This window comes from Symsagittifera roscoffensis, chromosome 9, assembly GCF_963678635.1.
Source record: "Symsagittifera roscoffensis chromosome 9, txSymRosc1.1, whole genome shotgun sequence".
Classification (NCBI taxonomy): Eukaryota; Metazoa; Xenacoelomorpha; order Acoela; family Convolutidae; genus Symsagittifera; species Symsagittifera roscoffensis.
This window is the reverse complement of record NC_087070.1, coordinates 52,333,913-52,361,723: the sequence shown is the minus strand read 5'-3', so window position 1 is coordinate 52,361,723 and position 27,811 is coordinate 52,333,913. Positions and strand designations below refer to the sequence as shown.

Here is a 27,811-nt window from a genome sequence, read left to right as displayed (position 1 = left end):
TTTAATCTCCGCTTAAGCGTTAATAGCGCTAAATATATCGCGCGTTCATTCTCCCAAATTGGCCAAAATGGCAATATTTAAACCACCAAAAATTTACGAAAAGTAATCACAGGTGAAATATCTTTTCAAATTTAACCTCAGAGCAACAATACCTTTTGAATGATACAAAAACGCCAAAAATGGCTAGTTAAAAATTCCAATTTTGTCTGAAAAAAAAACCACCCCGGGCACAAATATTCCGTTACTTTCGTTACAAAAGTCGGAACAATTAAATGCAAACGTAACTTTTCGGATCCGTTCAAAACTTTGTCCAAAATCAATTGTCTACGCAATCTATGTCAACATTAGGTCTCAACTTTGTTAAAACGTCATGCTTAAGGTTAATTCTTTTTTTTTAACAAGAGAAAAATGAGAACAAGAGAGAACATGCGTTACCGAGACTTAAATGTTTTGTGATTTTTCTAAACCCATTTACTTTCCCAACTTCTCTCCAACTCTCCAAATTTTTTTAGTAGTTGAATGTCTGAGTAAACCTTTTTAAATATTCTTGTTTGCGGTTACCTTTTGGCTGTTTATATAAATCGAATCACCTCAAAATAACACTACTTTTGTTCCGATTATTGAAAATGCGGAGGAATTTTTAATCGGGAGTGTTTCAACTTTTTGGTTTTTTTGCGCAAAACCAGCTACCAAAAATAAGCATCAAGGGTTGCGTGATATATTATTTTAAAGTTTTTAAGTTGTGATTCGAACGACCTTAAACAATCTCCAAAACAACCCAGTGTCGAGAAAAACTGGTTTGAAATTTTTGGTTTTTCGTTTAATTTCGACTGTGCAAAGAAAAGATAATTTATTAGATTGGTCCTTTAGGCAAAAAAAAATTGCTCGTTCTAAACGGAAATAGTCTTGAATTTGGCACTTTGACAATATTTTTCTTTTTGAAAAATCAATGTTGAAAAATCATTGTTGATTGTAAAAATCTTTGTAAAAATCATTGTTGAAAAAAATATAAATAATTTTGAAATTTTTCGGATTTTTTAAAACTTTTTTGCTTGTTAACTTTTTTTTGATGACATCAGATTTCGAGTATGCCTAATTTACTATTTTTTTTGCGTGCGTATAGCTTTATGATCACGCCATGCACAAAAAACGACGCTAATAATATAAAGAACTTTTTTTGTAGTTTTTATGAATATGGTCCGGAACATTCTGTGCTACTTGCACTGCAAACGGCTATTTTAGTTTATCCATGTGGTTTTTGATTATTTTTCGCCTTTGAAACTGAAAAGCGTTTAAGAAATTCTTTTTTATTAAATTATAAAAAAAAAACTTTATTTAGTGTAGCTAACCTATTAATGAAAAACCTTTCTATTTTTGTGTACAAAATCAAAGACAGTAAATTATTTTACAAAATCGGAACAAATCATTTCTGGACTGGCAAAGTTTGTAATCAAAACGGCCAAGTTTGGATTGTTTTGAATGCCCTCACAGAACTCTTCAAAAGTGACTTCGTTGTCGTTGTTTTTGTCAAACACTTCCATCATTCGAACTGCATGTGAGTCCGGAGTATCGTCTTCCTCAGTTGAAAATCGGGACACTGTCAGGCCGACTAAATTGTGTAGCGCTTTCATGAGCTCAGACAGTTCCGACATGTCGATTGTTCCGGAGTTGTCGGTGTCGACCATGTTGAAAGCCAGGCGAAGTTTGTCCTCTTTGGATCCCTTTAAAACAACTCTTTTTTTCCTTTTTAACCGTTATAAAGGAGGTTAAAAAGAACGGGGAAGAGCCTTTCAAGAAAAATAATCTGTTTATTACAAAAAAATGACACCCTAAACTTCTATTATTTTTTCTAAAATTAATAAAAACATGAAAGGGTTTTTGCGAAAACAACAATTTTTTCGTTAATAATCTAGTTAGGAAGTTAAATGAATTCACTGATATTTATTGAATTTACATTCATTCCGAGATGTTTCATGTACATGTACTGTTTTTTCAGAAGTTCGAGTAAATCAGACCCAATTTTCAGCAGAGCTTATTCAAATATCAAAGTAGTGTTAATGACTGTTTCTGTACTAGAGTTGATCGATCAAAACTTTGAAGAAATGTAAAAAAAAACCCGGCAGTTTTCAATGTTTTGGGCGAAGAAAAGGAAAAGAGTGTTGCTTTGTTCTTTCCTTTCGGGCGATGGAGAGAGCGGTGACAAGTTCGAAGAAGTCGAGGAACCCGCTTTGATCTCGGTCGAATATCTGCATGACCCGAGCGGCCGCCTGTGCCGGGTCTCCGTCGGGGAAGCGTGAGGCTGAAACAACTACTTTTCTCATACATTTGTTCAGACGAGTTGAAGCGACTAGGCAGTAAAAAACTCAGTAATTGAAGCGAAAGTCAGTTAGGAAAATTTGCTAGATTTTTTAACTGTCCCCTTCCGAAAAGGGTGATTCATAGCAAAGGGTAAAATGTTAGTAACACTAAAGCATTCAATTAGTCCAATATAAGGGTGAGAGTGCTTTGCAAGGTACAATGGGGGGATTGTAAATAATATCTTATGATTGGCATTACGAACATCATAGTCAACCATATGATAGTCAGACAATTTCAACGCGTAAAATTATAGATGTTTTAACATTATAATTCTGAAGAGAAATATAAAACAAAAGTAGGATCCTAACAATCCAACGAAATGAACGTTAAAGTGTTTTTCTGCAGCCGAGTTTATTTAAACTGTAATACCAACTGGACAAACCAAGCTTTTATCAAGCCAGAATTCATGTGCATTGCCAGTATCTGTGTTTTATGAAATGTTTGTATTATTTTTTTTTTCATCGAGCTGGTGTTTTTGCTTGCGATGTTTTGCAGTTTCATTTAATTGTAAATTTGCTGAAAGTAATTTGCTTGCGTTTTCCAAATTTTTCAAAAGTCCGAATCATTTCCCACATCTTTGTTTATTGTTGTTCCAAACTGACGCTTCTTAAAGAATGTGCAAATTGCATGACCCAAGGGGAGAAACGAGCTGAAGCATTAGTACCATGGTATAGATTGTTTCCTATTTCACCCTTCCCCTCTTCAAGTTTGAATTTCAATGTTCAAAAACCAACTCAACTTTGTCCTCTGCTCGCCCAATAGACCATATATATTTTCTGGAGTCTTTTCTGTTACACGGCTCAAATTATCAAACTGTTAGTTAGGCTTGTTTTCATTGAAACCGCTAAAGCTTCTTTTCGCTGATATGAGTTTCAATTAATCAGATTCGAGCATCATGATCAAACTTACAAAATAGCAAAAAGAATAGTTTCGGGCTGTTTATAGAAAAGACCCATTGACTGTTCTGTTTCGGTACCTAGAATGTCTTGTATTTCTTTTTTGGTAATCTTGCCAGAGGGATTCTCCTTCTTGAACTTCTTGTGCCATCTCTTCAACTCCTCGGCTGAGAAGTCTGTGTTCTCCAGCAGAGCCTCAATCTTCTCCGCCTTTGTCGATCTCCGCTGCTCCGAAATCCTACCCAACACGCCAACTTCATTACATGAGTATCGGGAGGTTGACTTTTTACACTGAGAAAATAATTATACTGCATACAAAGTTTATAAAGCAAAAGAAGACTGCTCGTATCTGGGCAAAGCCCTGATTTTTTCGACTGCCTTTTATAGTTTTTCGAGCAGTAATAGCATGAAAAAATTAAATGTGAGAAAAAAATAAAATGATTTTTTTTTAATTTGAAGTTTTGTTTGTGAAAATCATCCCCCAACACGCCATATTAAGTAAAAAGCGATAATTTTTGCTCATAGTAACATATCAATAATAGCAAGTAATCTTCCTTCAACCAATTTGGAACAATTTCTAAGACGGATAAAATCTCCGCTTGCGCGTTGATAGCGCGAAAAATATAGCGCGTTAATTGTCCCAAATTGGCCAAAATGGCAATCTTTAAACCCCATAACCTTACGAAAAATGATCACAGGTGAAATATCTTTTCAAATTTAAGGCCAGGAGAGCAATACTTTTTGAATGATTTATTATACATATAACATACATTATTACTTAACATACTTTTTTATGCTATTGCTGCTCGATAGACCTTAAAAGGCAGCCGGAAAATTCCGTCAAAAATGGCTAGTTAATAGCGCGAAATATATCGCGCATTTATTGTCCCAAATTGTCCAAAATGTTTAAGCCCCATAACTTTACGAAAAATGATAACAGGTAAAACATCTGTTCAGATTTAAGCTCAGGACAACAATACATTTTGAATGATATAAAAAAAATTCGTCAAAAGTGGCTAGTTAAAAGGTCGAAATTTTTCTACAGAAAAAAAACCCAACCGAGCACAAATACTTCGTTACCTTCGTTACGGAAGGCGGAACAACAACAATAGCCGGCTTCTGTTTGTTTGTCACAGTAGGTTCCAACCATGAACAATTTGTTAATTTTCAGTTTTTTGCCTTTTTTGTATTTGGAGCGAGCTTATACCAAAGTACCAATGGGCGGTGTATCGACTAGCATAAAGCTCGACTAGCAAAAAAATTTTAAAATGAAAACCGAATTGACAATCATAAAAATCGAAACATCGTCAAAATTTAAGTTTTATCAAAATGAAATCATTGGATCTTGTTATTTATCCCCGTTAAACAAGATCCAAATTTTTCCCGCACCGGAGTTTCATGGATAATAATCTATTAATCTTACACCTCCTTGTTTACACCCCCTCCCACATTTAAACCCCCGACCTCGACCCGGGAAAATGGGGGGAATAGTTAAAGAGATATCCCAAAAACCGTTTTTAAATCACAGTTTTTCCACACATTTCAATCAGTGTTCGGTTCAAGTCGGGGCAGGGGCGGATCTAGGATTTTTTGGAGGAAGAAGAGGAATTTGAAAAAACAGGCCAAACAGGCGTTTAAAAGGAATTCTTAATAAAAGAATTTTTAAATAATTCTCATAGAAGGGTCCTTTTGGTCGGCAGGTGGTCGACTCCTTGATGGGTTGGAGGGTAAATGTACGCTTTCTAACCCCGCCCCTTCTCAGTTTTAGTTTGAAAAAATTCTTTTTTGTCGTTTTATTTTTCTGAGAAATATAGCAACCAAAATTATTCTAGTCCATACATTTTCATGTTTTCATAATTTTATGCTAGTCGAGCTGTCACCTACCAGTGGTTTTGGTTAAGGATAATTTTTTTGATATTTCGATCAAACTCCGCTTTAAAAAGGCTTCGAATTGATATACAAATGATAATTTGCGGTGCCTGGTTTTGCAAAAACAATTAAAGGTTATATGAAGTTGATAAGAAACTAAAACATTCCCGAGTATAAATTTTTTTGCAAAAAGTGATTTTAACAACTGCGCTACATCCGGATTTCAAAATTGAATTTTTTCAATATTCGCGTGCTCGTTTCCTTTGGTATAAAATGTAAATGTGTAATAATATAATCATTACATGAAAATTTTATAGCGACGCAACCCCTAACACAATCCCAGATGACAAATGACAAATGATACGTCTATACCATAATAAAACGAGGGTTGAAGTTATCAGTTTAACATCCCCGAAAACGGTTTATGGGTAAAGAGTTTAACATGATGTTAAGTTGAAATTTTCAGCCACTGAGAATAGAGTATTCAACACGCAGCGCTAAGCAATTTTAGAACCAATAAAAAAGTCGATTACGGGGAGGATCCCACCTCTGTCTGTTTAGGGGTAGGGGGAGGAAGAGGGGGGAGAAGGGGAGTGGACGTTAACTTGATTCGAATGAAATCTAACTTTTTCTCAGATTTGAACAGCATGACTGTGGATCTGGACACCTCTTCACTCTCACCGTTGATGCCTGGCACCTGTTCTGTGTTCTCTTTCCACTTGCAACAAGTACATCTACTATACGAACAACAACACAGTCGATTGCAGCACGGCAGCAGAAAATGGGGACAGAGACACCATATCTAAACAGCCAAGCGATAGTCAGTTGCTATATTTTAAAGAAACAATTCAAAAATATTCAAAAATTTAAACAACCGAAAAGAAAATAGTTTTTTTTTCAAAAAGTTTCGATTTTTTCTAAATTTTTGCTGTTTCTTTTAGTGAGAGGCCATCAAAATAAAATTCGAAATAGTTGTGAATAAAAAAAACTCAAGCACATATATTCTGTTAATTTTTTCGAAAATCGAACCAAAGTACAAAAACATATTGTTTTCCTGTTAAATCGTTAAGTTAATAGTGATGGAAATATTTTTAAATTTCCATAAATAACTTTTTTTAACAAAACCATTATTTGCGAGATCGCCAATTGACTATTGATCAGCTTTTGCCTGACGTTTTGGAGTAAGATCACTCGCAATTTTTTGAAAAATTAATGTGCTTAATTTTGCCTGACAGTCTAAGTTTAGCTCTTTATGAGCACATCATATTCATAACTTTTATTAAAATTTATGAATATGATGTGAAACTTGAGCATGATAATGAATGAAAGGTCTCATTTTAATCATTTTAGAGACATTTTTAAATAAATTCGATGCCTGAAATCAATCTAGTCATGCAGCTATGAGACAAGACTGCTCGTATTGGGGCAAAACTCTTAATGTTCCGACTGCCTTTTATGATAATTATGGCTGATTATGCTCAATTTTAAGTGTTTAAATTTCGTGTCTGTACAAAACAGTCCCATACAAAACAGTCCAATACAAAACATTCCGGAAAAGTATAAAAAATGAACGAAAAAACAGTCCGATACAAAACAGTCCGAAAAACAGTCCCAATTAATAATTGTTTTAATTGTTTTAAAAATTTGAGTCGTATATGAAAGTAATGAGACCAAATAGCTTGCCTCAAATCAATTTGGAACGATTTTGCAGTGCGGGATATTTCGCTACGCGTAAATAATTCGCGTTAAATTTTCCGCAGCAAAGTATAAAACAAGACTGCTCGTATCAGGACGAAGCCTTGAATGTTCCGACGGCCTTTTAAGGTTTATGGAGCAGAAATAACATTAAAAAATTAAATTTAATAAAATGAAATGAAAATTTTTTTTTTCTACAATTTGAATTTTTTTAAATGAAAATCATCCCCCCACACGCCATGTAAAGAGCAAAGGGATAGATTTCGCTCCTTGTAACAAATCAATTATGGCAAATAAGCTTCTTTCAACCAATTTGGAACGATTTATAAGACGGATTAAATCTCCGCTTACGCGTTAATAACGCGAAATATGTAGCGCGTTAATCGTCCCAAATTAACCGAAATGGCAATTTTTAAACCCCCGTAACTCTACGAAAAATGATCACAGGTGAAATATCTTTTCAAATTTGAGCTCAGAAAACCAATCGCTTTCGAATGATATAAACAAATTCAGTCAAAAATGGCTAGTTAAAAAGTTGAAACTTGTCTGAAGGAAAAAAAACCCACCCCGAGCACAAATCTTCCGTTACTTTCGTATCGAAAGTCGAAACAATGAGCAGTTTAGATAGACTGGTTTTAGCTTCCACAGACAATAGCGCTAACATAGTGGTTTGTGCGCACGGCAGGGCGCATTTAGGTCGTGGGAGTGATCACCCAAGTGAGCTAACAATCGTCTGATTAAAAAAGCATCCTAAGCATATATATTTCTTAATTTTTTCGAAAGTTAGAGCAATATTGTTTGAAAACACGAAAATGATGTGAAAATTTTTAAAGAGTAATGTTCAACCAAATTTTGACACCCCCCTCCACATCTTAAAACTGAAACTTTTAGATGTGATTTTTTGCCGCGCAGAATGACTGATTTTAAAACTCATGAAAGCGTTAGTTAAATTTTCTATAGCGTAAAAATCGTAAAATTACTTAAGCTGAAAATAACATGAAAAGTCCAGAGCTACAAAAATAGAATTTTTGTGATTGAGTTGGCTTCTCCAGATAAACTTAAATTTTTAACTCGCACTTTCTTATATACAGTCTGATGATAGATCCACTGATGTAAAAAAAAGTTCTCTTGCAACAATTTTTTCCCTGTTATACTTGTTTACTAAAATCTGTGTATTTGGCCAAAATGTGTTAATTGAATATCGGAAAAATTTTATTTTTTGATTACGTTGCAGCTTGGGCAGCGAATTGATCCGGCTCAGAAGTTTTGACCATTTAGATTCAGGTAAGTTAATTGATCCAAAGTTGCACTAATTGATATACTATTGAAAAACTATAGTTTTTTTTCCTTGAAATTGCTAATGAGGAGTTAACGAAGCTATAATTAGGCTAAGCACTCATTTAAATCAACTAAGAATCATTTCGAATTGATTTTTTAGATTCAAAAAAAGATGAATTTTATCCAATTAAATTGATTCAAATACATCTTAGATAAAAACTTTCATCTTGCTGTTATGATACTAAAACTGATCTCAATTTAATCTATATTTAAATTAAACTAAAATCGATCTGAATCCTATTTTGTCGGCGCGCGCGGAACTCGAACCCCAGACCCGAAACTCAAGGCACGTGTTTTACTAGACCACGTGAGAAAGGAGCTTTGAAGTTACTGGTTTTGCGAGAAAGCAAAGCCTTTTTTAACAGATCTGGGAGAAAAATTTTGTGAATGGGAAAAGTCTAGTTTCCGATTAAAATTCACTTGTTCTCGCATGTGTAATAATTCACAACCAATTTTCAATTTCCAGTAGCTTTTTGAACGATTTTAGCGTAATTGTTCCGACTTTCGATACGAAAGTAACGGAACATTTGTGCTCGGGGTGGGTTTTTTTATTCTTCAGACAAATTTCGACTTTTTAACAAGCCATTTTTGACGGAATTTTTTTATATCATCCAAACCGTTTTGTAGTCTTGAGCTTAGTTTTGAAAAGATATTTCACCTGTGATTATTCTTACGAATGGGGGTTTAAAGATTGCCATTTTGGCCAATTTGGGACAATTAACGCGCGATATATTTCGCGCTATTAACGCGTAAGCGGAGAGTTGATCCATCTTAAAATTGTTCCAAATTGGTTGGAAGAAGCTTATTTGCCATAGTTGATTTGTTACAAGTAGCGAAATCTATCCTTTTGTACTTTATATGGCGTGTGGGGGGATGATTTTCATAAAAAATTTCAAATTTTAGAGAAAAAAATTTCATTTTTTTCTATTACATTTCATTTTTTAATGTTGTTACTGCTCCATAAAACCTTAAAAGACAGTCGCAACATTCAGGGCTTGGCCCTGATAAGAGCAGTCTTGTTGATTTTAAAATATTATTTGCAAGTCAATCGCAATTACCCTGCTGCCCGTCAAAACAAGATGTTTATTTTTTATGTTTCCGTTTGTTTTTTTTATCATTAATTACTGTGATATAAGAAACCTTTGATGCATCTCACCCAGAAAACACTTCTTTTTGTTTCAAATTGTTTAAATTATAAAAAAAAGAAATTGTCCCCAAATTTTTTTTTACTATTACTGCAATTCATTCACTCACCATCTTAAGAAAATAAAAACACAACCATGTCCTAAATAATAATCATATTTTGTAACAATTTGCATCAGAATTGAGATTTGAAATCAAAAACTAAAGAAAATATAAAATTGTGGCCATCTCTTCTGCATTATTTATATTTTTTGCCAATTAATTTGATGAAAATAAAATGTCCAAAACAATGAAGAATGTTTGTCAATTCAACAAGTAATGTTATGAATTCCTATTACTGTTTTGGCAAGAACAAATACAGCATAAATTGAGTACCAGCTTGTTCCGACACTTCTGAAGTCCGGCCTCTGATAGAAGCTATTTCTGAATACCCCACAAACTCATTTCCCTGACAATTTTCTTGTCAGAAAGCTTAACTTTTTGAACGGTTCTCATTAATTTTTCTTATTTCCATTGCATATGCAATTGTCTATGCAATTTCTCTCTCCCCGAAGCATGTAGGGGTTCATCATTTATTGCAAAAACAATTTAAGAGCTTAAACGTTGAACTAGCTCTAGTTATTTTTTCGCAAGGTGGATATTTTAATACTTGCTACTAAAAAGGGTTAGTAAGAGGTACGTTTGCTTTGTCCCACTCTAAAGGCTAAATATGTTTCTTAATATACTTAACTCAGAAAAAAATACTTCTGGGGGAAGGGGAAATTAAATTAACACAATATGAAACTTTATCAAAAGCTGCATATACGGTTGGAAACTTGACCGTTGATGAAAACATTTAGAGAGTTGTTTTGACTTCGTCAAATAAATATTTGAAACCTGCTGGATGAAAAAAGTCTAGTTTCCAATTAGAAGAGTATGTTTTTGCACTTTCACACATGTTCTTTCACGACAAGGCATGAATGAAAAAGGAAATACTAGAACGCATGAAAAAAGAAATCATTTGCATGGTTTCGCGCACTTTTCCGGGCTCTTTCACAATTTTCTGGCATCTTTCCCTCAGAAAGAGCAGAAACATACTCTTGAACAGTTAGAGCATAGTTGAAGATGGCCTCGGGCAAAAGAGTCGCACTCGGGCACTTCGTGCCCTCAGGCGCGCTCTTTTTCCCTCGGGCATCTTTCAACTATGTTCTAACTACTACAAAGTCACTTGCTCTGGCAAATGAAATAATTCACAACCACGGCCTCGGGCAAAAGAGTCGCACTCGGGCACTTCGTGCCCTCAGGCGCGCTCTTTTTCCCTCGGGCATCTTTCAACTATGTTCTAACTACAACATAGTCACTTGCTCTGGCAAATGAAATAATTCACAACCAGTTTTTCACGGTTAAAAGTCCTTGCTCTGGCAAATGAAATAATTCACAACCAGTTTTCAGTTTTCCATTCAACAATTCAAAACTAGAGTAGTTTTTTTAAACTTTTGATCTTAAATTTTTCATTTTTGAAACAATTGATGATTGCAAGTGATAAGATAGTTTTAGCCGTTTTTTGTATTTTGAAAATATACATCAGAAAGGTTCTCTCTGTGACAAAAAAAATACAGAACAGGTTTTCACTCAAAATAACTTACCCTTAAAATGTGGAAAAAGGTGATAAAAACAAGACTGTTCATATATGCAAAACCTTTAATGTTCCGACAGCCTTTTGATTCCAATTTCAAAGTTTTTAAATGAAATGTTGAAAGAAAATATTTGAAAAAAAAGTTTTTCATCCCCCCAAACGCTATGTTTAATAGAAAGAGATCTATTTAGAGTCTCCTATCCAAACAATAAAAATACCATAAGATTTGCCTTAAATCATTTTGGATGAACTTAATCCGCTACTTGTGTGTGTTATAAAAACGCAATATATTGCGCGTTATTTATACCAAGTTGGCCAAATCAGCAACTTTTAAACCGCCATATCTTCATAAAAAATCATCACCGAAGATTTAAGCTTTATTTGAGCACTGCAAAACAAACTTTTTCAGACGGTATACAAAATTTGAATCAAAATGTTTAGTTAAAAAATCATGAATTGATTAAATCAAAAAATCAAGCCAAACATAAAAATTCTGTCACTTTTACCGAACTTCGGCACAAAAATAGTGGCGAACTAATGCTTTTGTGTTTCTCATGTTTGTGCTCCTTAAAATTTATCTAAAATCATTTACAAATTAGTTTGATATGATCAAAGTTAAGTTTTAAAAAAATTCAAACAAAACTTAAATCAATTTTTTCAAAATTTGTTGCTACTGCATGCTTTTTGAAAAAAAACTCGTAAATGTTTTAAAGTTTTTCTCTTGGAATTGATAATATTACACAAATTTGATCAGAAAATTTGAATTAAACTATCATTTGATTAAATTGAAATGTCAACTATTACTCCAGAATATTTAACGAGCATTTTTTAATTTTTATTTTCAGATTTCAATTCGGGTTAAAAGACAAAAAATAGTTTTGTCGTCTTTTTTTTGCAAAAACTAGACCAAAATTGACGTTTTTTGAGCACTTTTTCAATACTTTTGGCCCAAAAAATTGAGTATTTAGAATGTCTCAAAATGTTTATTGTAAGTTGACGCCGAAATAGTCTGAAGAAAAGTTATACGGTTGATCAGCCCAAAACGAATCTCGAGTAAAATTGATAAGGGTACCTTTTGGAAAAATTAGGAATCAGAATTGACGAAAAAGGAGCACCCAAACGTAGCTTTATGTCATGTTGCACGATAATCAAAACAATTTTTTTAGTACTCTCAGGTTTTTCAATTGCTACGAGTTGTCACATGAAATAATACTGTTTAAAACGAAATGAACAATGATTCATAAAACTCAAAAATTTTAAAAGTTAAACTTATAAAAAAAAGTATCTGCGGAGTAGTTTTTTCTAAAAAAAAGTTATGCAGCTTTTGTCAATTTTTATTCTATGTTTGAGGAGAGAAATAATCGATAACGCTATAAGAATTGAATTTAAAAACCATCCGCATATTTTATCTGCAGTCTCATAGTTTGAGTCTTTTGCTCTTTTGGCAATCACTATGGACTAATTAGCTTATCTGATTTCAGTCTGGAATGTTTTCAATCACTGAATATCTTGCCCCACTATCTCACTGAAGAAACAGATAATATTTGCGAAAACACCCAAAATTTAATCAATATTGGTGTTGTTTTGGGGAATAAAAGGGACTAACTACCTTGACACAAATCATATTTGATGTTTTTTCAAAAGCTGAAAAACTTCGTTTCGCTTATCAGCTGAGCTTCATCGATAAAATCGTAAAAAATGGTTCATTTTGAGCAAAAAAAAACGGACCGCCAGAACTTTGCCAACATATCATAAAACAAATAGATAAAATTTGACTCAGCAAGATGATATCTTCATTAAATCACTAAAAGTATTTAATGAAGAAATTATATTTCTTGCTCACAATAAAATTCAGTTTAAATAAGCACACCTTAAGTACCCAATCTTCTTGTACAAAATATGTTTCTTAATATACTAAACTCAGAAAAAAAGACTTCTCGGGGAAGGGGAAATTAAATTAACACAATATAAAACTTTATCAAAAGCTGCATATACGGTTGGAAACTTGACCGTTGATGAAAACATTTAGAGAGTTGTTTTGACTTCGTCAAATAAATATTTGAAACCTGCTGGATGAAAAAAGTCTAGTTGCCAATTAGAAAAGTATGTTTTTTCACTTTCACACATGTTCTTTCACGACAAGGCATGAATGAAAAAGGAAATACTAGAACGCATGAAAAAAGAAATCATTTGCATGGTTTCGCGCACTTTTCCGGGCTCTTTCACAATTTTCTGGCATCTTTCCCTCAGAAAGAGCAGAAACATACTCTTAAACAGTTAGAGCATAGTTGAAGATGGCCTCGGGCAAAAGAGTCGCACTGGGGCACTTCGTGCCCTCAGGTGCGCTCTTTTTCCCTCGGGCATCTTTCAACTATGTTCTAACTACTACAAAGTCACTTGCTCTGGCAAATGAAATAATTCACAACCAGTTTTTCACGGTTAAAAGCCCTTGCTCTGGCAAATGAAATAATTCACAACCAGTTTCCAGTTTTCCATTCAACAATTCAAAACTAGAGTAGTTTTTTTGAACTTTTGATCTTAAATTTTTCATCTTTGAAACAATTGATGATTGCAAGTGATAAGATAGTTTTAGCCGTTTTTTGTATTTTGAAAATATACATCAGAAAGGTTCTCTCTGTGACAAAAAAAATACAGAACAGGTTTTCACTCAAAATAACTTACCCTTAAAATGTGCAAAAAGGAGATAAAAACAAGACTGTTCATATATGCAAAACCTTTAATGTTCCGACAGCCTTTTGATTCCAATTTCAAAGTTTTTAAATGAAATGTTGAAAAAATATTTGAAAAAAATTTTTCATCCCCCCAAACGCTATGTTTAATAGAAAGAGATCTATTTAGAGTCTCGTATCCAAACAATAAAAATACCATAAGATTTGCCGTAAATCATTTTGGATGAACTTAATCCGCTACTTGTGTGTGTTATAAAAACGCAATATATTGCGCGTTATTTATACCAAGTTGGCCAAATCAGCAACTTTTAAACCGCCATATCTTCATAAAAAATCATCACCGAAGACTTAAGCTTTATTTGAGCACTGCAAAACAAACTTTTTCAGACGGTATACAAAATTTGAATCAAAACGTTTAGTTAAAAAATCATGAATTGATTAAATCAAAAAATCAAGCCAAACATAAAAATTCTGTCACTTTTATCGAACTTCGGCACAAAAATAGTGGCGAACTAATGCTTTTGTGTTTCTCATGTTTGTGCTCCTTAAAATTTACCTAAAATCATTTAAAAATTAGTTTGATATGATCAAAGTTAACTTTTAAAAAAATTCAAACAAAACTTAAATCAATTTTTTCAAAATTTGTTGCTACTGCATGCTTTTTGAAAAAAAAACTCGTAAATGTTTTAAAGTTTTTCTCTTGGAATTGATAATATTACACAAATTTGATCAGAAAATTTGAATTAAACTATCATTTGATTAAATTGAAATGTCAACTATTACTCCAGAATATTTAACGAGCATTTTTTAATTTTTATTTTCAGATTTCAATTCGGGTTAAAAGACAAAAGGGCAAAAACTAGACCAAAATTGACGTTTTTTGAGCACTTTTTCAATACTTTTGGCCCAAAAAATTGAGTATTTAGAATGTCTCAAAATGTTTATTGTAAGTTGACGCCGAAATAGTCTGAAGAAAAGTTATACGGTTGATCAGCCCAAAACGAATCTCGAGTAAAATTGATGAGGGTACCTTTTGGAAAAATTAGGAATCAGAATTGACGAAAAAGGAGCACCCAAACGTAGCTTTATGTCATGTTGCACGATAATCAAAACAATTTTTTTAGTACTCTCAGGTTTTTCAATTGCTACGAGTTGTCACATGAAATAATACTGTTTAAAACGAAATAAACAATGATTCATAAAACTCAAAAATTTTAAAAGTTAAACTTATAAAAAAAAGTATCTGCGGAGCAGTTTTTTCTAAAAAAAGTTATGCAGCTTTTGTCAATTTTTATTCTATGTTTGAGGAGAGAAATAATCGATAACGCTTTAAGAATTGAATTTAAAAACCATCCGCATATTTTATCTGCAGTCTCATAGTTTGAGTCTTTTGCTCTTTTGGCAATCACTATGGACTAATTAGTTTATCTGATTTCAATCTGGAATGTTTTCAATCACTGAATATCTTGCCCCATGTGATATGCGTTGCGATATCAAATTGAAAACAAGTTGGAATTCAATACTTTATTTAGAAGATTGAATTTAGATTTTCTCTTTTCTTTGTTTTCTTATGTACTGAGAGATAGATCGTTGTTAAGTACTCTGATCTCTCACTTAGTCTCAGTGTCATCACTTATGTATGACCTTGAGCGTACCATAAAATAATGATTTAACACCAGAGGTTGGCTGTACATCCGTATAGTGAGTACTGCTACTGCAGTAGCGGTATGACACACCCCCCTCGGTGAAAGAAATAAATTATACAACATCAGTAGGATAATTTATTTAAAAGAGTTTTAATTTACTCAGTTCGGAAGAAAGTTCTTAAGATGAATGACAGTTTTTGGATTATGTAGATTTCAGTTTTCCTCTAGCTCAATTTCCCAACTCGGGTTCCAATCTACTCTTTCATCTAAAGTGGCATATCCGAATTTTCGCATAAATAAATGTCTTTCGAGTCGCCGCACTTTTGATTCCAAAGGTCTGTCTTCCCGATCTTTGAACTCTCTCAGCTGGTTTCTGTATTCTTTAAGTGCCTCCTTCAAAAGACTTCTGCCTGTAAGATTTTCGGATATTTCTTTGATTGAATGTTTTATCGGATCTCCGAAACGTTTGGGTTCTTTATTTTTTGTTTGTCTTGAACTCCTTCGAACACCTGACTCTTCCGCACTTGATTCGTCCGAGAATCCTTGTGGTGGTTCGAAATTCGTATCCAATTCTGAGCCTTTTTGAGGATTTTCTCTAAGTTCATCCGCAACTCGCTGCACTCCTCTTTTTAACAATTGGTCCGCGTACTTTTCCCAGTCAGATGGTGCCAAATTTCTATTGTGAAAAGTCTCCACTATATCTTCAAGAGGGGTGTGCGCGTCAATGCCCTTCAGTTTCGGACGCTGTTTGGTTTTCGGCGTAGAACTCGACTGGATTTTGGTATCTACTGTGACCGAATCCGGCTTAGATATTGCTTGCTCTTGTTCCGAGTTGACTGCAGTCGCAGTTTGGTTTGCGTTTGTCCCCTGTTGTTGTTTGCTTCGGCCTTTCTTCTCTTTTCCGCTTTTTTCCGGCTTGTTCGTGATTATTTCCTCTGATGATTTTGGTCCCGCCAAATTTGGTTTTGCTCTTTTTATAGCAAGATTCAATCCTCCCCCGGCTTCTGTGTCCTTAGAAGTGACGATTGTTTGGCTCTTCTGAAAGCGCTCTATTGGGTCCATTTCATTTGCGATTTCCATTTCTCCTTGGAGTTCGTCCTCCGATTCCAACTCCTCTAGTAGTTCTGGAGAACTGACTCGTTTGAACTTTTTTGTAGGTTCCGACGATGGACTTTTACTTGTGCTTCTCTGTTTTTCTTGTGTAAGTACGGTTTTTGATTGAGCTATGTCCGATTTTCTATAGATCGAACCGGCCGATGTCTTAATTGTTGATTCCGTTTCTGACGCTATTTTCCCCTTTAGTGGTCTGGTTAGGGCTTGTCCGCTTTTCCTTAGGGGGTCCTTTCTAAGTATTGTCTTGGGTGGTGACTTGCATTGGTTTTCTACTTTATCTTCCACAAATCCTTTTTCCCAAGAGTAAATCATTTCTTTTCGAAGGTCGGGATTGAGTTGACCTGTCTCGTCCACTAATTTCCTGATGTCATTTTTAGCTGCGTCCCTTCTTTCGTAGTTCCAGCGGGCGTTCGCTTCCAACAATTCCTTTAGTGCTTTGGCTCTTTCTTTGTCTCTGTCCGATGTTATCTGCTGCTTGTGCAGTGGGCTTGTATCCCTGCTCAGTTGTCCCTTGCGCACTATCTTGAGATTCTCTCTTGACTGGTCAATCCTCCTTTTCATTTGAGACGCAGTCAGTGCTGAGCGTTCCAAGTGTTGTTTGTCATATCTGGTACAACTACGGCACTCCTCTGCCAAATTCACGATGTCCTTATTCATGTGTGGCCACCACAGATATTGCGCTGCTCCCAACATCGCTTCCTGTCCTGGGTGTCCCCGATGTATTCGTTTCAGGACAGCTTGTCGTAGTTGAACTGGTACTGCTAGCCGATTATTCACCAAGATGCAGTCGTCCTGAACTGCCATCTGCGACCACAACGGATTTGTATAGGGTCCCATCAGTTCGAATCCTTGTTTGTCCCCTCTCTCTATCACTCTCCTGAGGCGGTCCATCCACGTGTCTTCTGTGGTCAGTTCTGCTAGTAAGTTTTTGTCGAACAGTTTTGCGAGGTTGTCCAGAGTCTCTACTTGTTGCTGCTTTTGCAGCCTCAACTTTCCTAGACCCTTTGGCGGTTGGATTGAGCACACTTCCTCCTCACTCTCCGCCTCTTCTGTGGTTGTTAGGTCGACTTCTATTACGTTCACCTCACTGAGTTTTCGTTCTGTCGATGCGATCGGTTTTGACGATGTTGGATTGAATTCGTCTTCCAGATTTTCTCTGACTTCTTGAGTATCGGCCACCAGTTCTCGATTTTCCTGAACATTGTTTTCTCCGCCTATTAATTGCCAGAAAGAGAGCAGTCTTTGGTCCGCTATTCGTTGTTGTTCCGGTTCCAGCGACCATTTTACTCGTTGTTGTTGACGTGTTTCGCTGTCTGAGCTGTCCCTATTTTTTCTTCCTCCTCGTATAATCTTTCTTGTACGTTGTACTGTCTCTGTGATTTCCTCTTCTCCCGAGAGTTCGTTGTTGGTGGAAAATGATCGGTTCCACTTTGGGTCCATTAAGCTTTCTTCACGCTCCTCATTCCGCCAATCTTGTGGTGAGCTGGACCACCAGTCGTATGTTTTGTTTGTATTTTCTGACATCTCGATTCTTGAGTCTGTTTTTTCTATTTTTTTCGGTACTGGTCGTTTTTTTATTTTGCAATTTCTTGAGACTGACTGTTTGCTGGGTTGATTTGACGAAAAAGTGATTTGTTTCTGTTGAACTGTTGTGTTTAGCTGTTTTTGCAGTCGTGGAAACTTTTTTTCTCTCGTTCCGGTCGAGCTTTTGTTCGGTTTTGACCGTTTTGGTTGCTATAGCAACCATTACTTGATGACTGTTTCCTAACATTCCTTCTAGAACATTCTAGAACGTTTTCGTTCCGGTTGAGCGAACTTGAATCTTTAAGCCTACTGTTCCAGCAGTCGAGCGCTTCATGAAAGGAGTTTATCGTAGCTACTACAAACTTTTCGTCTAATTCTGATTCGGGCCAGGGGATCATTGAAAGGATCACGCGATAAATAATCAACTATGCCCATGTCCCTCCCCGGAATGTGAACTATGTTGAACTGATACGGCAGTAACCGGTCAACCCACCGGGTTAAGCGTGACTGATAGGTCTTGTTTGATTGATTAACATCCAATGCTGTTGTAAGAGCTTTATGGTCAGTTGCGATGGTAAATGGTTTCCCCAGAAGATAGTGTTTATATCTGTCTACTGCCAAACAACTGCCAATAGTTCCAACTCATTTGTTGAATATTTTTTTTCTTGAGCATTTAGGTATCGAGATGCGAACGAAATTGGGACCCACAACCCTTCATCATTTTGTTGTTCTAAAGTGGACCCTAGTCCATCATGGCTAGCATCGCACTTAACTCGTGTTTGTCGATTTGCATCATAATAATGCACTTTCGTAATATTTGCCACAGCTCCTTTTATAGCATTAAATGCTTCTGTGTGAACATCCCCCCACTCGAATTTTTTCACCGGGAGTTTCATGTTTTTTAACTTTTTCTTTTGATTTTCTTCTTTAAGAAGAGGTCTTAATTTTTCTGTCAGACTTGCTACGTTAGGTATAAATTTAGCTAGATGATTTATGCTTCCTAGAAATGACCTTAGTTGTTTTAGGGATTTCGGCGGGTTCAAGTTTACTACCGCTTCCGTTTTAGTGATCTTCGGTCTAACTCCTTCTTCTGAGAGATGATGACCCAACCAATTCACTTCTTGTTTAAAAAATTCACATTTTGATAGTTTCAGTGCCAAATTTTCCGCATTCAATTTCTTTAATACTGTTTCTACTAGGTTGGCATGTTCGGTTTCACTTCCCTTTGACACAATAAGTATGTCATCCAGGAAACAGAATGTGTTTTTAGCATGATTGATGGTTCTATCCATAGCCTTTTGAAATTCCGCTGGCATATCTGCTAGTCCGTAGAATCCTGTCAAGAATCTGTAAGTTCCGGTTGCTTTTCCGCCCACAATGTTAAAAATTACATTGCCTAGCTGTATCCGCAGCCAATTTTAGTTGCCTGTACGCATATTTCAAATCTAACACCGAAAAATATAGCGTACCCTTTTTGTTTTCGGTTACAATCTGGCTTACCCCATCAATAAATTCGTCTACGTTCGGCATTTGGTATTTGTTTTTAAACAATTGTCTATTGATTGGTTTCGCGTCCATTGCCAATTTTATTGAGTCGTCCTTCTTTACTGTTATCACAATCGGGGCGATAAAGCAATCACTTGTACACTTATCAAGTTTTGTTATATGACCTTCTGTCAATAACTTCTCGATTTCTTTTTCGACTTTATCTTGTATATGAATTGGGATTCTTCTCCCCTTTTCTTGTATCGGACATAGTGGGTATTTGAATTTTGAACTGGCGATGTGGTTTTTAGAAATGCCTTGCCTTTCAAATAAGTTCTTAAATTTATTGAAAAATTTTTCTTTCCAACCTTCCGACTGCTCGCACATGAGCACGTCAAACCTGGTGAGTTCTTTTGGCGCTGTTCTTTGTGTAGTCACTATTCCCACTTGTCCTTGCAAGTCTAATCCCATGATGCATCTAGTTTTTCGCTCTGATACCAGAAAGGTTGCGCCCTTAACTTCCCAGCCCGCTGACCTCAGATTGGTTTTTAGGGCTCCCAGGATACTGATCGGTTGTTTGTTGTAGTCCACAAATTTGGTTTGTAAATTCAATTTGTCGGACGGTATGAATCTCACTTTGTTTGATTTTTCCATGATTTCTTTCGTCGTTGCCCAGTTAAGAAATGAAACAGGACTACCAGTATCCACTGTTAGTTGAATAATCTGGTTATCTATTCGTACCATAGCCTTTAGTGACTTTACGCGGTTCAATGTTGGATCTCGAATAGAGTCTATTTTCTGAACTCTAACCACTTTTCCGTTTGTTTCTTTTCTCATTTCATTGATTCGATCTTTCACATATTTTGAAACTCGTTCATTTTCCGGTAAATGGGTATGTATCAACATGACTTCAAATTCACTACATGACCCAACACCTTCACTGATCTGGTCGCATTCCACTATCGATTCTTCCGAATCTTCCGCAATTTCACTTACTTGTTGTGATCTGCACATTTTAGCGAAATGATTCGGTTTACCACAGTTTTTACAGTCCTCTCCCATCGCTGGACAGTTTTTTAGGTGTCCTTGTTCAAACATCCTTCCACATCTATTACATGGTTTCGTTTTCGTGTTTTGATTTTTGTTATTATTCTGTCTGTTATTATTTTCTCTTCTATTTGGAGTTTTGGTTTTCCCCCCCAAATTTCGTACTGCCATTACAGGTTCCTGTTTTATTCTTACACCCGATGTGTAATTGCTACTTGATCCTCCTGCAGCCGCAGCATTAGTCTTTTGAAATGCCATTGTGGTTAACTTGCTATGTTCGAATTTTATAGCTCTTTTTAGAACTTCCTCTGGATCCAGAGTTTCGAATGTCAACGTATCCTGTAATGTCATGTTCTTCATCTTTGAGATGAATAAGTCTCGCACTATTTCATTTTCCAATGTTCCTAGTTCTGATCTGGCTGCCTGAGCAGTTAACGCTGCGTGAAATGATTCTAGAGATTCTCCAGATTCTTGCATTCTCGTAAATAACTTGTATCTCTCGTAGGTTACACATTTCACTTTTTGAAACGAGACTTCTGCCAGATCTGTTACTTCTCTGAACGTCATTTTTGATATTTCTGCGTGCGGATTCTTCTGTAGGAATCTTTTCTTTCCCTCAGTGCCCAAAAGATAGAAATAGTCGTGACACCAGTTTCTTTTGTACTTCGTTGTAGAAGACATTGTGTCCAACTCTTGGGCCTCTTGTTCTTTTCTCTTCGTTCTCCAATGCTACTCTGTCTCTTGCTAGTTTATCTCTAAGGATTCTAGCGTTCCTCGCATCTTCGTTCTCCCCATCCCTGGGCGTTTCCGGGCGTGGTGGTGGTTCCTCTAATATGTCTTTTGGTTCTTCCAAAATAATCTCTGGGTTCACATTTTCTTTTACCGTAACCGCCATGAGAAATTGTTCGAACCAAATTTTAAATTGCCACGGAGGGTCTAAATTCGCTGATGCCCAAAATACCGGGATTCCCATATCCGTTCTGTTGTCTTGAGCTGCGAATCCTGCTGGCTGCGCCATGTGATATGCGTTGCGATATCAAATTGAAAACAAGTTGGAATTCAATACTTTATTTAGAAGATTGAATTTAGATTTTCTCTTTTCTTTGTTTTCTTATGTACTGAGAGATAGATCGTTGTTAAGTACTCTGATCTCTCACTTAGTCTCAGTGTCATCACTTATGTATGACCTTGAGCGTACATAAAATAATGATTTAACACCAGAGGTTGGCTGTACATCCGTATAGTGAGTACTGCTACTGCAGTAGCGGTATGACACCCCACTAACTCACTGAACAAACAGATGTTTGCGAAAACACCCAAAATTTAGTCAATATTGGTGTTGTTTTGGGGAATAAAAGGGACTAACTACCTTGACACAAATCATATTTGATGTTTTTTCAAAAGCTGAAAAACTTCGTTTCGCTTATCAGCTGAGCTTCGTCGATAAAATCGTAAAAAATGGTTCATTTTGAGCAAACAAAACGGACCGCCAGAACCTTGCCAACATACCATAAAACAAATAGATAAAATTTGACTCAGCAAGATGATATCTTCATTAAATCACTAAAAGTATTTGTTCAAAACTATGTCAATTCCTAAATTGGTCGGTTTATAAACAAATGACCCGAACATTTATACCTCCAACTGAAATGCATTTTTTTTAAATTACAAAAAATGAAGAAGTTATATTTCTTGCTCACAATAAAACTCAGTTTAAATAAGCACACCTTGAGTACCCAATCTTCTTGTACAAAAAGCAACTTGAGAATACTATGGGATGCAGACTCCCGCACAATTACCGCATAATCAGTTTTTTTTTTAAAACTGAAAATAGTCTACGAAGGTATTAGAGGCGAAGTTAACAGATTTCAGTTTTTTAATGAAATACTTTGGTAGAGTAAAAAAATGTAAAGAACCAAATATAAGTAAAATCAGATTGAGTTTTGAGGTTCAACTATACGTTTAATCATTTCAATGTATTATTTTGAAAAGCTAGGATTTTAGAGGAAAAGATTCTTGAGGCTTCTAAAAATAAAGTGTTTAGGCTCGCAAAACATGTAAAACGTTTTGATAAGCTTGTGCTTTAAAAGAGTTTGAACCCCAGTTTGAACCAAATTTAACTAAAATTTGTTGGCTGAGAATTTTTGTTTTGTTTTATAAACAGAGGTCTAGCGGAACTTCTCTTCACCTACGAAAAAACAAGAAGATAACATATTGATAGAAAAGGAGAAGCCTATTGACAGAAAATGAGACAATGTTGAGGCAAACTTGCTTATTAATGCAAGTGACAGTGTGGAATGAGCATGAAAACAAAGTATCAACAGCAAAAAATAAGCTAAGACTTCAGCAAGCAGACATCAGTTGAGCCAAAAAAACTTGTGTGGGAATATTTCGAGCTATCAGACAATTTGAATGTTGAAAATTCGATTCAACTAAGCTTAAGCGCATTGAAAAGTGATTTCACTATCAAACGACGCAGTATAAATCGATCTTGTGTAACTTGAGCTTTTTATAACCAGTACAGCAAAAGCGAATAAATGAAAGAAAAAAAACTAACCGGAGCTGATAGTTTTATCACTAAAAATAGAAAGGGCTTTTGGAATTTTGAATAGAACGGGCATTTAAAATGCCGACTTGCTCAAAATGTGCCTGTTGTTGACAAAATCACAGAGTTTACCAATTGATTCATCTAAGTTTGCTCTACAATTTTCAACATCTTCTGGATAGGCGCACAATTTTGTGTCTGCAGGTTCCTGGATTCCAGAGACAAGTCTTTAAACATGCTGAAATTTTGTCGCAACAATCAAAGGAAATGAAAGAACAAAAGAAGAACAAAGGGAGCACAGTTTGGCCTCGTAATGAATTTTTTTCAGGTTCAAAAAAAACTCCTCATACGACGCATAAATGTCTAATACCACCTAATATTCTATTTAAATTGGTTCAAAACACTCCTCTCAGTTAGATGAGTATTTTTCATGAATTTTAATTCTAACGTAAGTTACCTTAACTTTTGAAGATACAGCTTACGTCAACTGTTTTTTTTAGATAGAATTAATTTAAGGCATCCTTTTTTCATAAATCCCCGTGTTGACCAAAAGTCCTAATTAAACAAATTTCATATATTGAAAAATGCTGAATAATAAACTTATCATGCAATTTTATTAGCACAAAAATTTGCGAAAGGTCTATGATAAGTGATTTTTCTTAAATACAATCTGTATGGCTAGCATTTTTCCATAAACCAAATTTTTTTTCATTTTATTCAATTTTTCTCAAAGTTTTTCGGATGTGTTCGTCGCCAAATACAAGGGACAAAATCAATGGTTTACTAAAAACTAGAGTCAAAAAAGTTTGATTGTCTTGCATTTATAATGCATTGGAAATTACCCGAATTGTCTTAGAGTTGCTTTACACATATAAAAATGATATAATAAAAAATTCAAACTTTTAAGTTAAGACAAAATTTTTCAAAAATGATCATTTTCAAATCAGGCATTGAATAAACCATACATAAACATTCCATACAAAAAAGGACTACGTCAAGAAAAATTTTGAAAGTTCGTTGATTTTACTTTAGCAAAAAGTATGAAACTTCTACTGGTAACATTTTTTTTTCATATACTTTTTATGTAATTGTATGGTTAGCGATGTTGGTCTATGGAGGTCGACCCGCGTTACCTTTAGTCATTAAAGGTAGCTTTACCTCTAACTTTTAGAATGCACTGAAATTCTGAAACAGTATCTGAGTTAGTGAAAACATGTTATGTCTCACACAGAAATAGGAAAAAATCTTAAAACCAAATCAATTATGGCCACTAAAATGTTTCAAAGAATACAAACCATTCCGAGAGGCCTCTGTCTTAATTTTATCGTGAAAAAAAAATTCATAAGAACTGACTTACCATATTTTAAGGTGTTAAATTATCTGAATCTCTAATTATTTTCTTAGTTTCACTTCTGCGTAACTAAACGAAAGTCCAGAGAAGTAACCAACAATTATACGCCCACTCTGATCTTTCTCAGTACTTTTTAACAAACTCTAGAAACAGAAAAGCATAAACAACTAAATTTATAAATAATTATATGTCTGAGAGCGGATACAAGTGTTCAGAAGTTTCTTAAAATTACTACAATGCAGACTGGCACAAAGATGAAGGTGCGAAATCAAAGTTAGAACGAAAATAATACACTATCATATTTTTAAACAGCATGATTTTTGATAAATTTTGCAAGCTTACAATAGCCGCGAAGTTTAAAAAGCACCCCACAGTTAAAAAGTTGAAAAGCTGAAAAATTAATCGAACTTTGTCTTAACTTAACAACTATATGTGATATCTGTTTGATCAATCAACTACAAAAAATACAAATACACGATTCTAGCAGCTTACCAGTTTAAGAAGTTAAGCAAGTTTATCGCATGCGACTGCGATTACATCAAAAAGCAGCAAGTTAATCAATTATTATAGACCTGCTATGAATGAACTGCGAAAAAGCTAATAACTGATTTGCATCCAATTATTATTTCAAAGCAAATTCTGTTCTTAAATCCTTGAGTATGTTTAAAAATCTGCATGATGATGACACTAAGCTGATAATCTTGCCTTTAATTCACTTACAAAACTGATTGTTGTTTTCTATCACTACCCATCAGTGCAAAAACAGGCAGATCAAATTAGCCTTTTTATTAACCGGGTCGAAGTGCTCACTTTTGAAAGTTACCAAATTTTGGAATCTTTCGACCATCACGACCAAATTGTAGGCATTTTTCGACCGTGGTCGACCGAAAAAAAGTGTGCTCGACTGTGCTTGACCCTTGCAAAATATAATTCGAATGAGCGCGACCGAAAAAAAATATGCTCTACATATTTCGACCCGAGCGAGATATGTTCCGACCGTCTCGACGAAACTCGTGCATGTTTCGAATTTCAAATAACATGAGATATCCAAAACAAAACTTTTTAATTTATGCTTTTCAGATAATGTATTTCAGAATGTTGTAGAGATGAACTGTTTCTGAGCTAATTTTTTTTCATCCTATGGATATTCTGGTTTTCAGTTTGAGTCAAAAGCATTAACAAATACGTTATTATTCGAAGAAACGTTTGTTTTTGACTCCGATATACAGCGGACAATCGGTATTTGTCAACCGTTCTTGAGGTATATTTTAATCATGCTCGCGTTGATCATGACCGCATTCTGATATATTTTGACCGTGCTCCAGATATATTTGTTCCGACTTTCGATACGAAAGTAACGGAATATTTGTGCTCGGCGTGGGTTTTTTTTCTTCAGACAAATTTCGACTTTTTAACTAGCCATTTTTGACGGAATTTTTTATATCATTCGAAAGCCATTGTTGTCTTGAGCTTGAATTTGAAAAGATACTTTACCTGTGATCATTTTTCGTAAAGTTATGAGGGTTAAAAGATTGCCATTTTGACCAATTTGGGACAATTAACGCGCGATATAATTCGCGCTATTAACGCGTAAGCGGAGATTTAATCCGTCTTAGAAATCGTTCCAAATTGGTTGAGCGAAGCTTATTTGCCATAATTGATTTGTTACAAGGAACGAAATTCATCTTTTTGTACTTATATGGCGTGTGGTGTGATGATTTTTATTTAAAAAATTCAAATTTTAGAAAAAAAAATTTTCATTTTAATTTATTTCATTTAATTTTTTATGTTATTACTGCTGCTCCATAAATCTTAAAAGGCAGTCGGAACACTCAGGGCTTCGCCCTGATACGAGCAGTCTTGTTCGAGTTTAGGTTTGACCTACTCCCCTGTCTCGAACAGTGAAAAAATCATAAACTAATCGGCATTTCCTCAGATTCAAAATTACCCAGTATTAAAAGAATCTAAAATTACAAATTTGAGAACTGGCAGTCCTTCCCACACTGACAATAATGGTTTCGGATCGATTTATTGTTCCGACTTTCGATACGAAAGTAACGGAATATTTGTGCTCGGGGTGGGTTTTTTTTAATTCAGACAAATTTCGACTTTTTACCTAGCCATTTTTGACTAAATTTTTTTATATCATTCAAAAGGTATTGTTGTCCTGAGCCTAAATTTGAAAAATATTTCACCTGTGATCATTTTTCGTAAAGTTATGGGGGTTTAAAGATTGCCATTTTGGCCAATTTGGACAATTAACGCGCGATATATTTCGTGATGTTAACGCGTAAGCGGAGAGTTAATCCGTCTTAGAAATCGTTCCAAAGTGGTTGAAAGAAGCTTATTTGCCCTAATTGATTTGTTAATAAAAACAAAATTTATTGTTTTGTACTTTATATGGCGTGTGTGGGGATGATTTTCAAATTTTCGAAAATAAAAATGTTCATTTCATTTTATTTCGTTTAATTTTTTTATGTTGTTTATGTTAATGCTACATAGCATTAAAGTATGAAAGTATAGTATAAAGCCAGTATAGTTGCTTATCAATATCAGCTATATAGCTCACCGTTACATAGTGCGTTCCGGGGAGTTCGGCGTGGGTTCGATTCTCACCTAAGTCGTTTCATTTGAGAATCCTATTTGAGCCGAACCTGACAGAACATAAAATGCTAATATTTTAATCGGTTCAAAATTGGTTTGCAATTGAGTTTCTGTTAATTAAACTGCGTGAACTAAGTATGAACTCATTGTGAAAAAACACATAAATCACACAAATCAGGGCATGAACAAGCCCACTTTTTAACTTGATACGTGTAATGTTGTTGCTAATTCCGTGCAATAAAAAATTACTAAAATTCGCCGTTTATTGATTCTCTTGAATTAAACCGATTCTGTTTCCTGTTTTTATAAGTTATAAAAAAGGCCAGAATATTTTGGTTCCGCGACTCGGGAATACACAACTGAGGACCGATTCGAACACAATTTAATGCGAGCTCGAATTGAATCAAGGAACGACCCCTGCACAAGTTTGTGAGACCTCCATCTGCAAAGCAAGGAGCCCTGCGCACTTTTGTGTGACTTCAGTTTTTGAATTTTTGAAAGAAGGCCCAGCTCGAACACAATTTTAGGCGACCTCAAATTGAAGCAAGGAACGACCCCTGCACAATTTTGTGCGACCTCAAATTGAAGCAAGGAACGACCCCTGCACAATTTTGTGCGACCTCAAATGGAAGCAAGGAACAACCCCTGCACAATTTTGAGCGACCTCATTCTCCAAATCAAGGAGCCCTCCACAATTTCGTGTGGCCTCAAGCCAAAAACGGGGAAAGCACCACAAGTCAAAACAAAGCCGACAAGCCAGAAGGCCGACATCACACAAGGCGGAAAGTGGTTTTTCTGTGGAATCTTCGTGTACTTTTGGACTCAGGCCAGGTGAACAACCTGCAAAAAACTTGTAAGATCGAACCTGTGCTTTCAACTAACTTTTAGACTC

General features: G+C 35.2%; 1 protein-coding gene across 1 annotated transcript; it reads right to left on the bottom strand.

Moving 5' to 3' along the window:
• Positions 1-1,346: 1,346 nt before the first annotated feature.
• Positions 1,347-24,721, bottom strand: LOC134854379 (neuronal calcium sensor 1-like). The gene is made up of 5 exons (XM_063870603.1): positions 24,322-24,721; positions 5,750-5,925; positions 3,335-3,492; positions 2,179-2,299; positions 1,347-1,725 (listed from the first exon to the last, which is right to left on the bottom strand). The coding sequence occupies exons 1-5, from the start codon at positions 24,322-24,324 to the stop codon at positions 1,401-1,403; spliced, it is 783 nt and encodes a 260-aa protein (XP_063726673.1). The 5' UTR covers positions 24,325-24,721; the 3' UTR covers positions 1,347-1,400.
• Between the last annotated feature and the right edge of the window lie 3,090 nt (positions 24,722-27,811).

What these genes read in the sequence shown, in the direction of transcription:
- LOC134854379 (XM_063870603.1), bottom strand. An exon ending in CTGTTCAAATCTGAGAAAAA is followed by an intron (nt 3,493 to 5,749) that starts GTTAGATTTCAT and finishes CGTGTTGGGTAG; the next exon opens with GATTTCGGAGCAGCGGAGAT. An exon ending in ACCGCTCTCTCCATCGCCCG is followed by an intron (nt 1,726 to 2,178) that starts AAAGGAAAGAAC and finishes AAGAGTTGTTTT; the next exon opens with AAAGGGATCCAAAGAGGACA.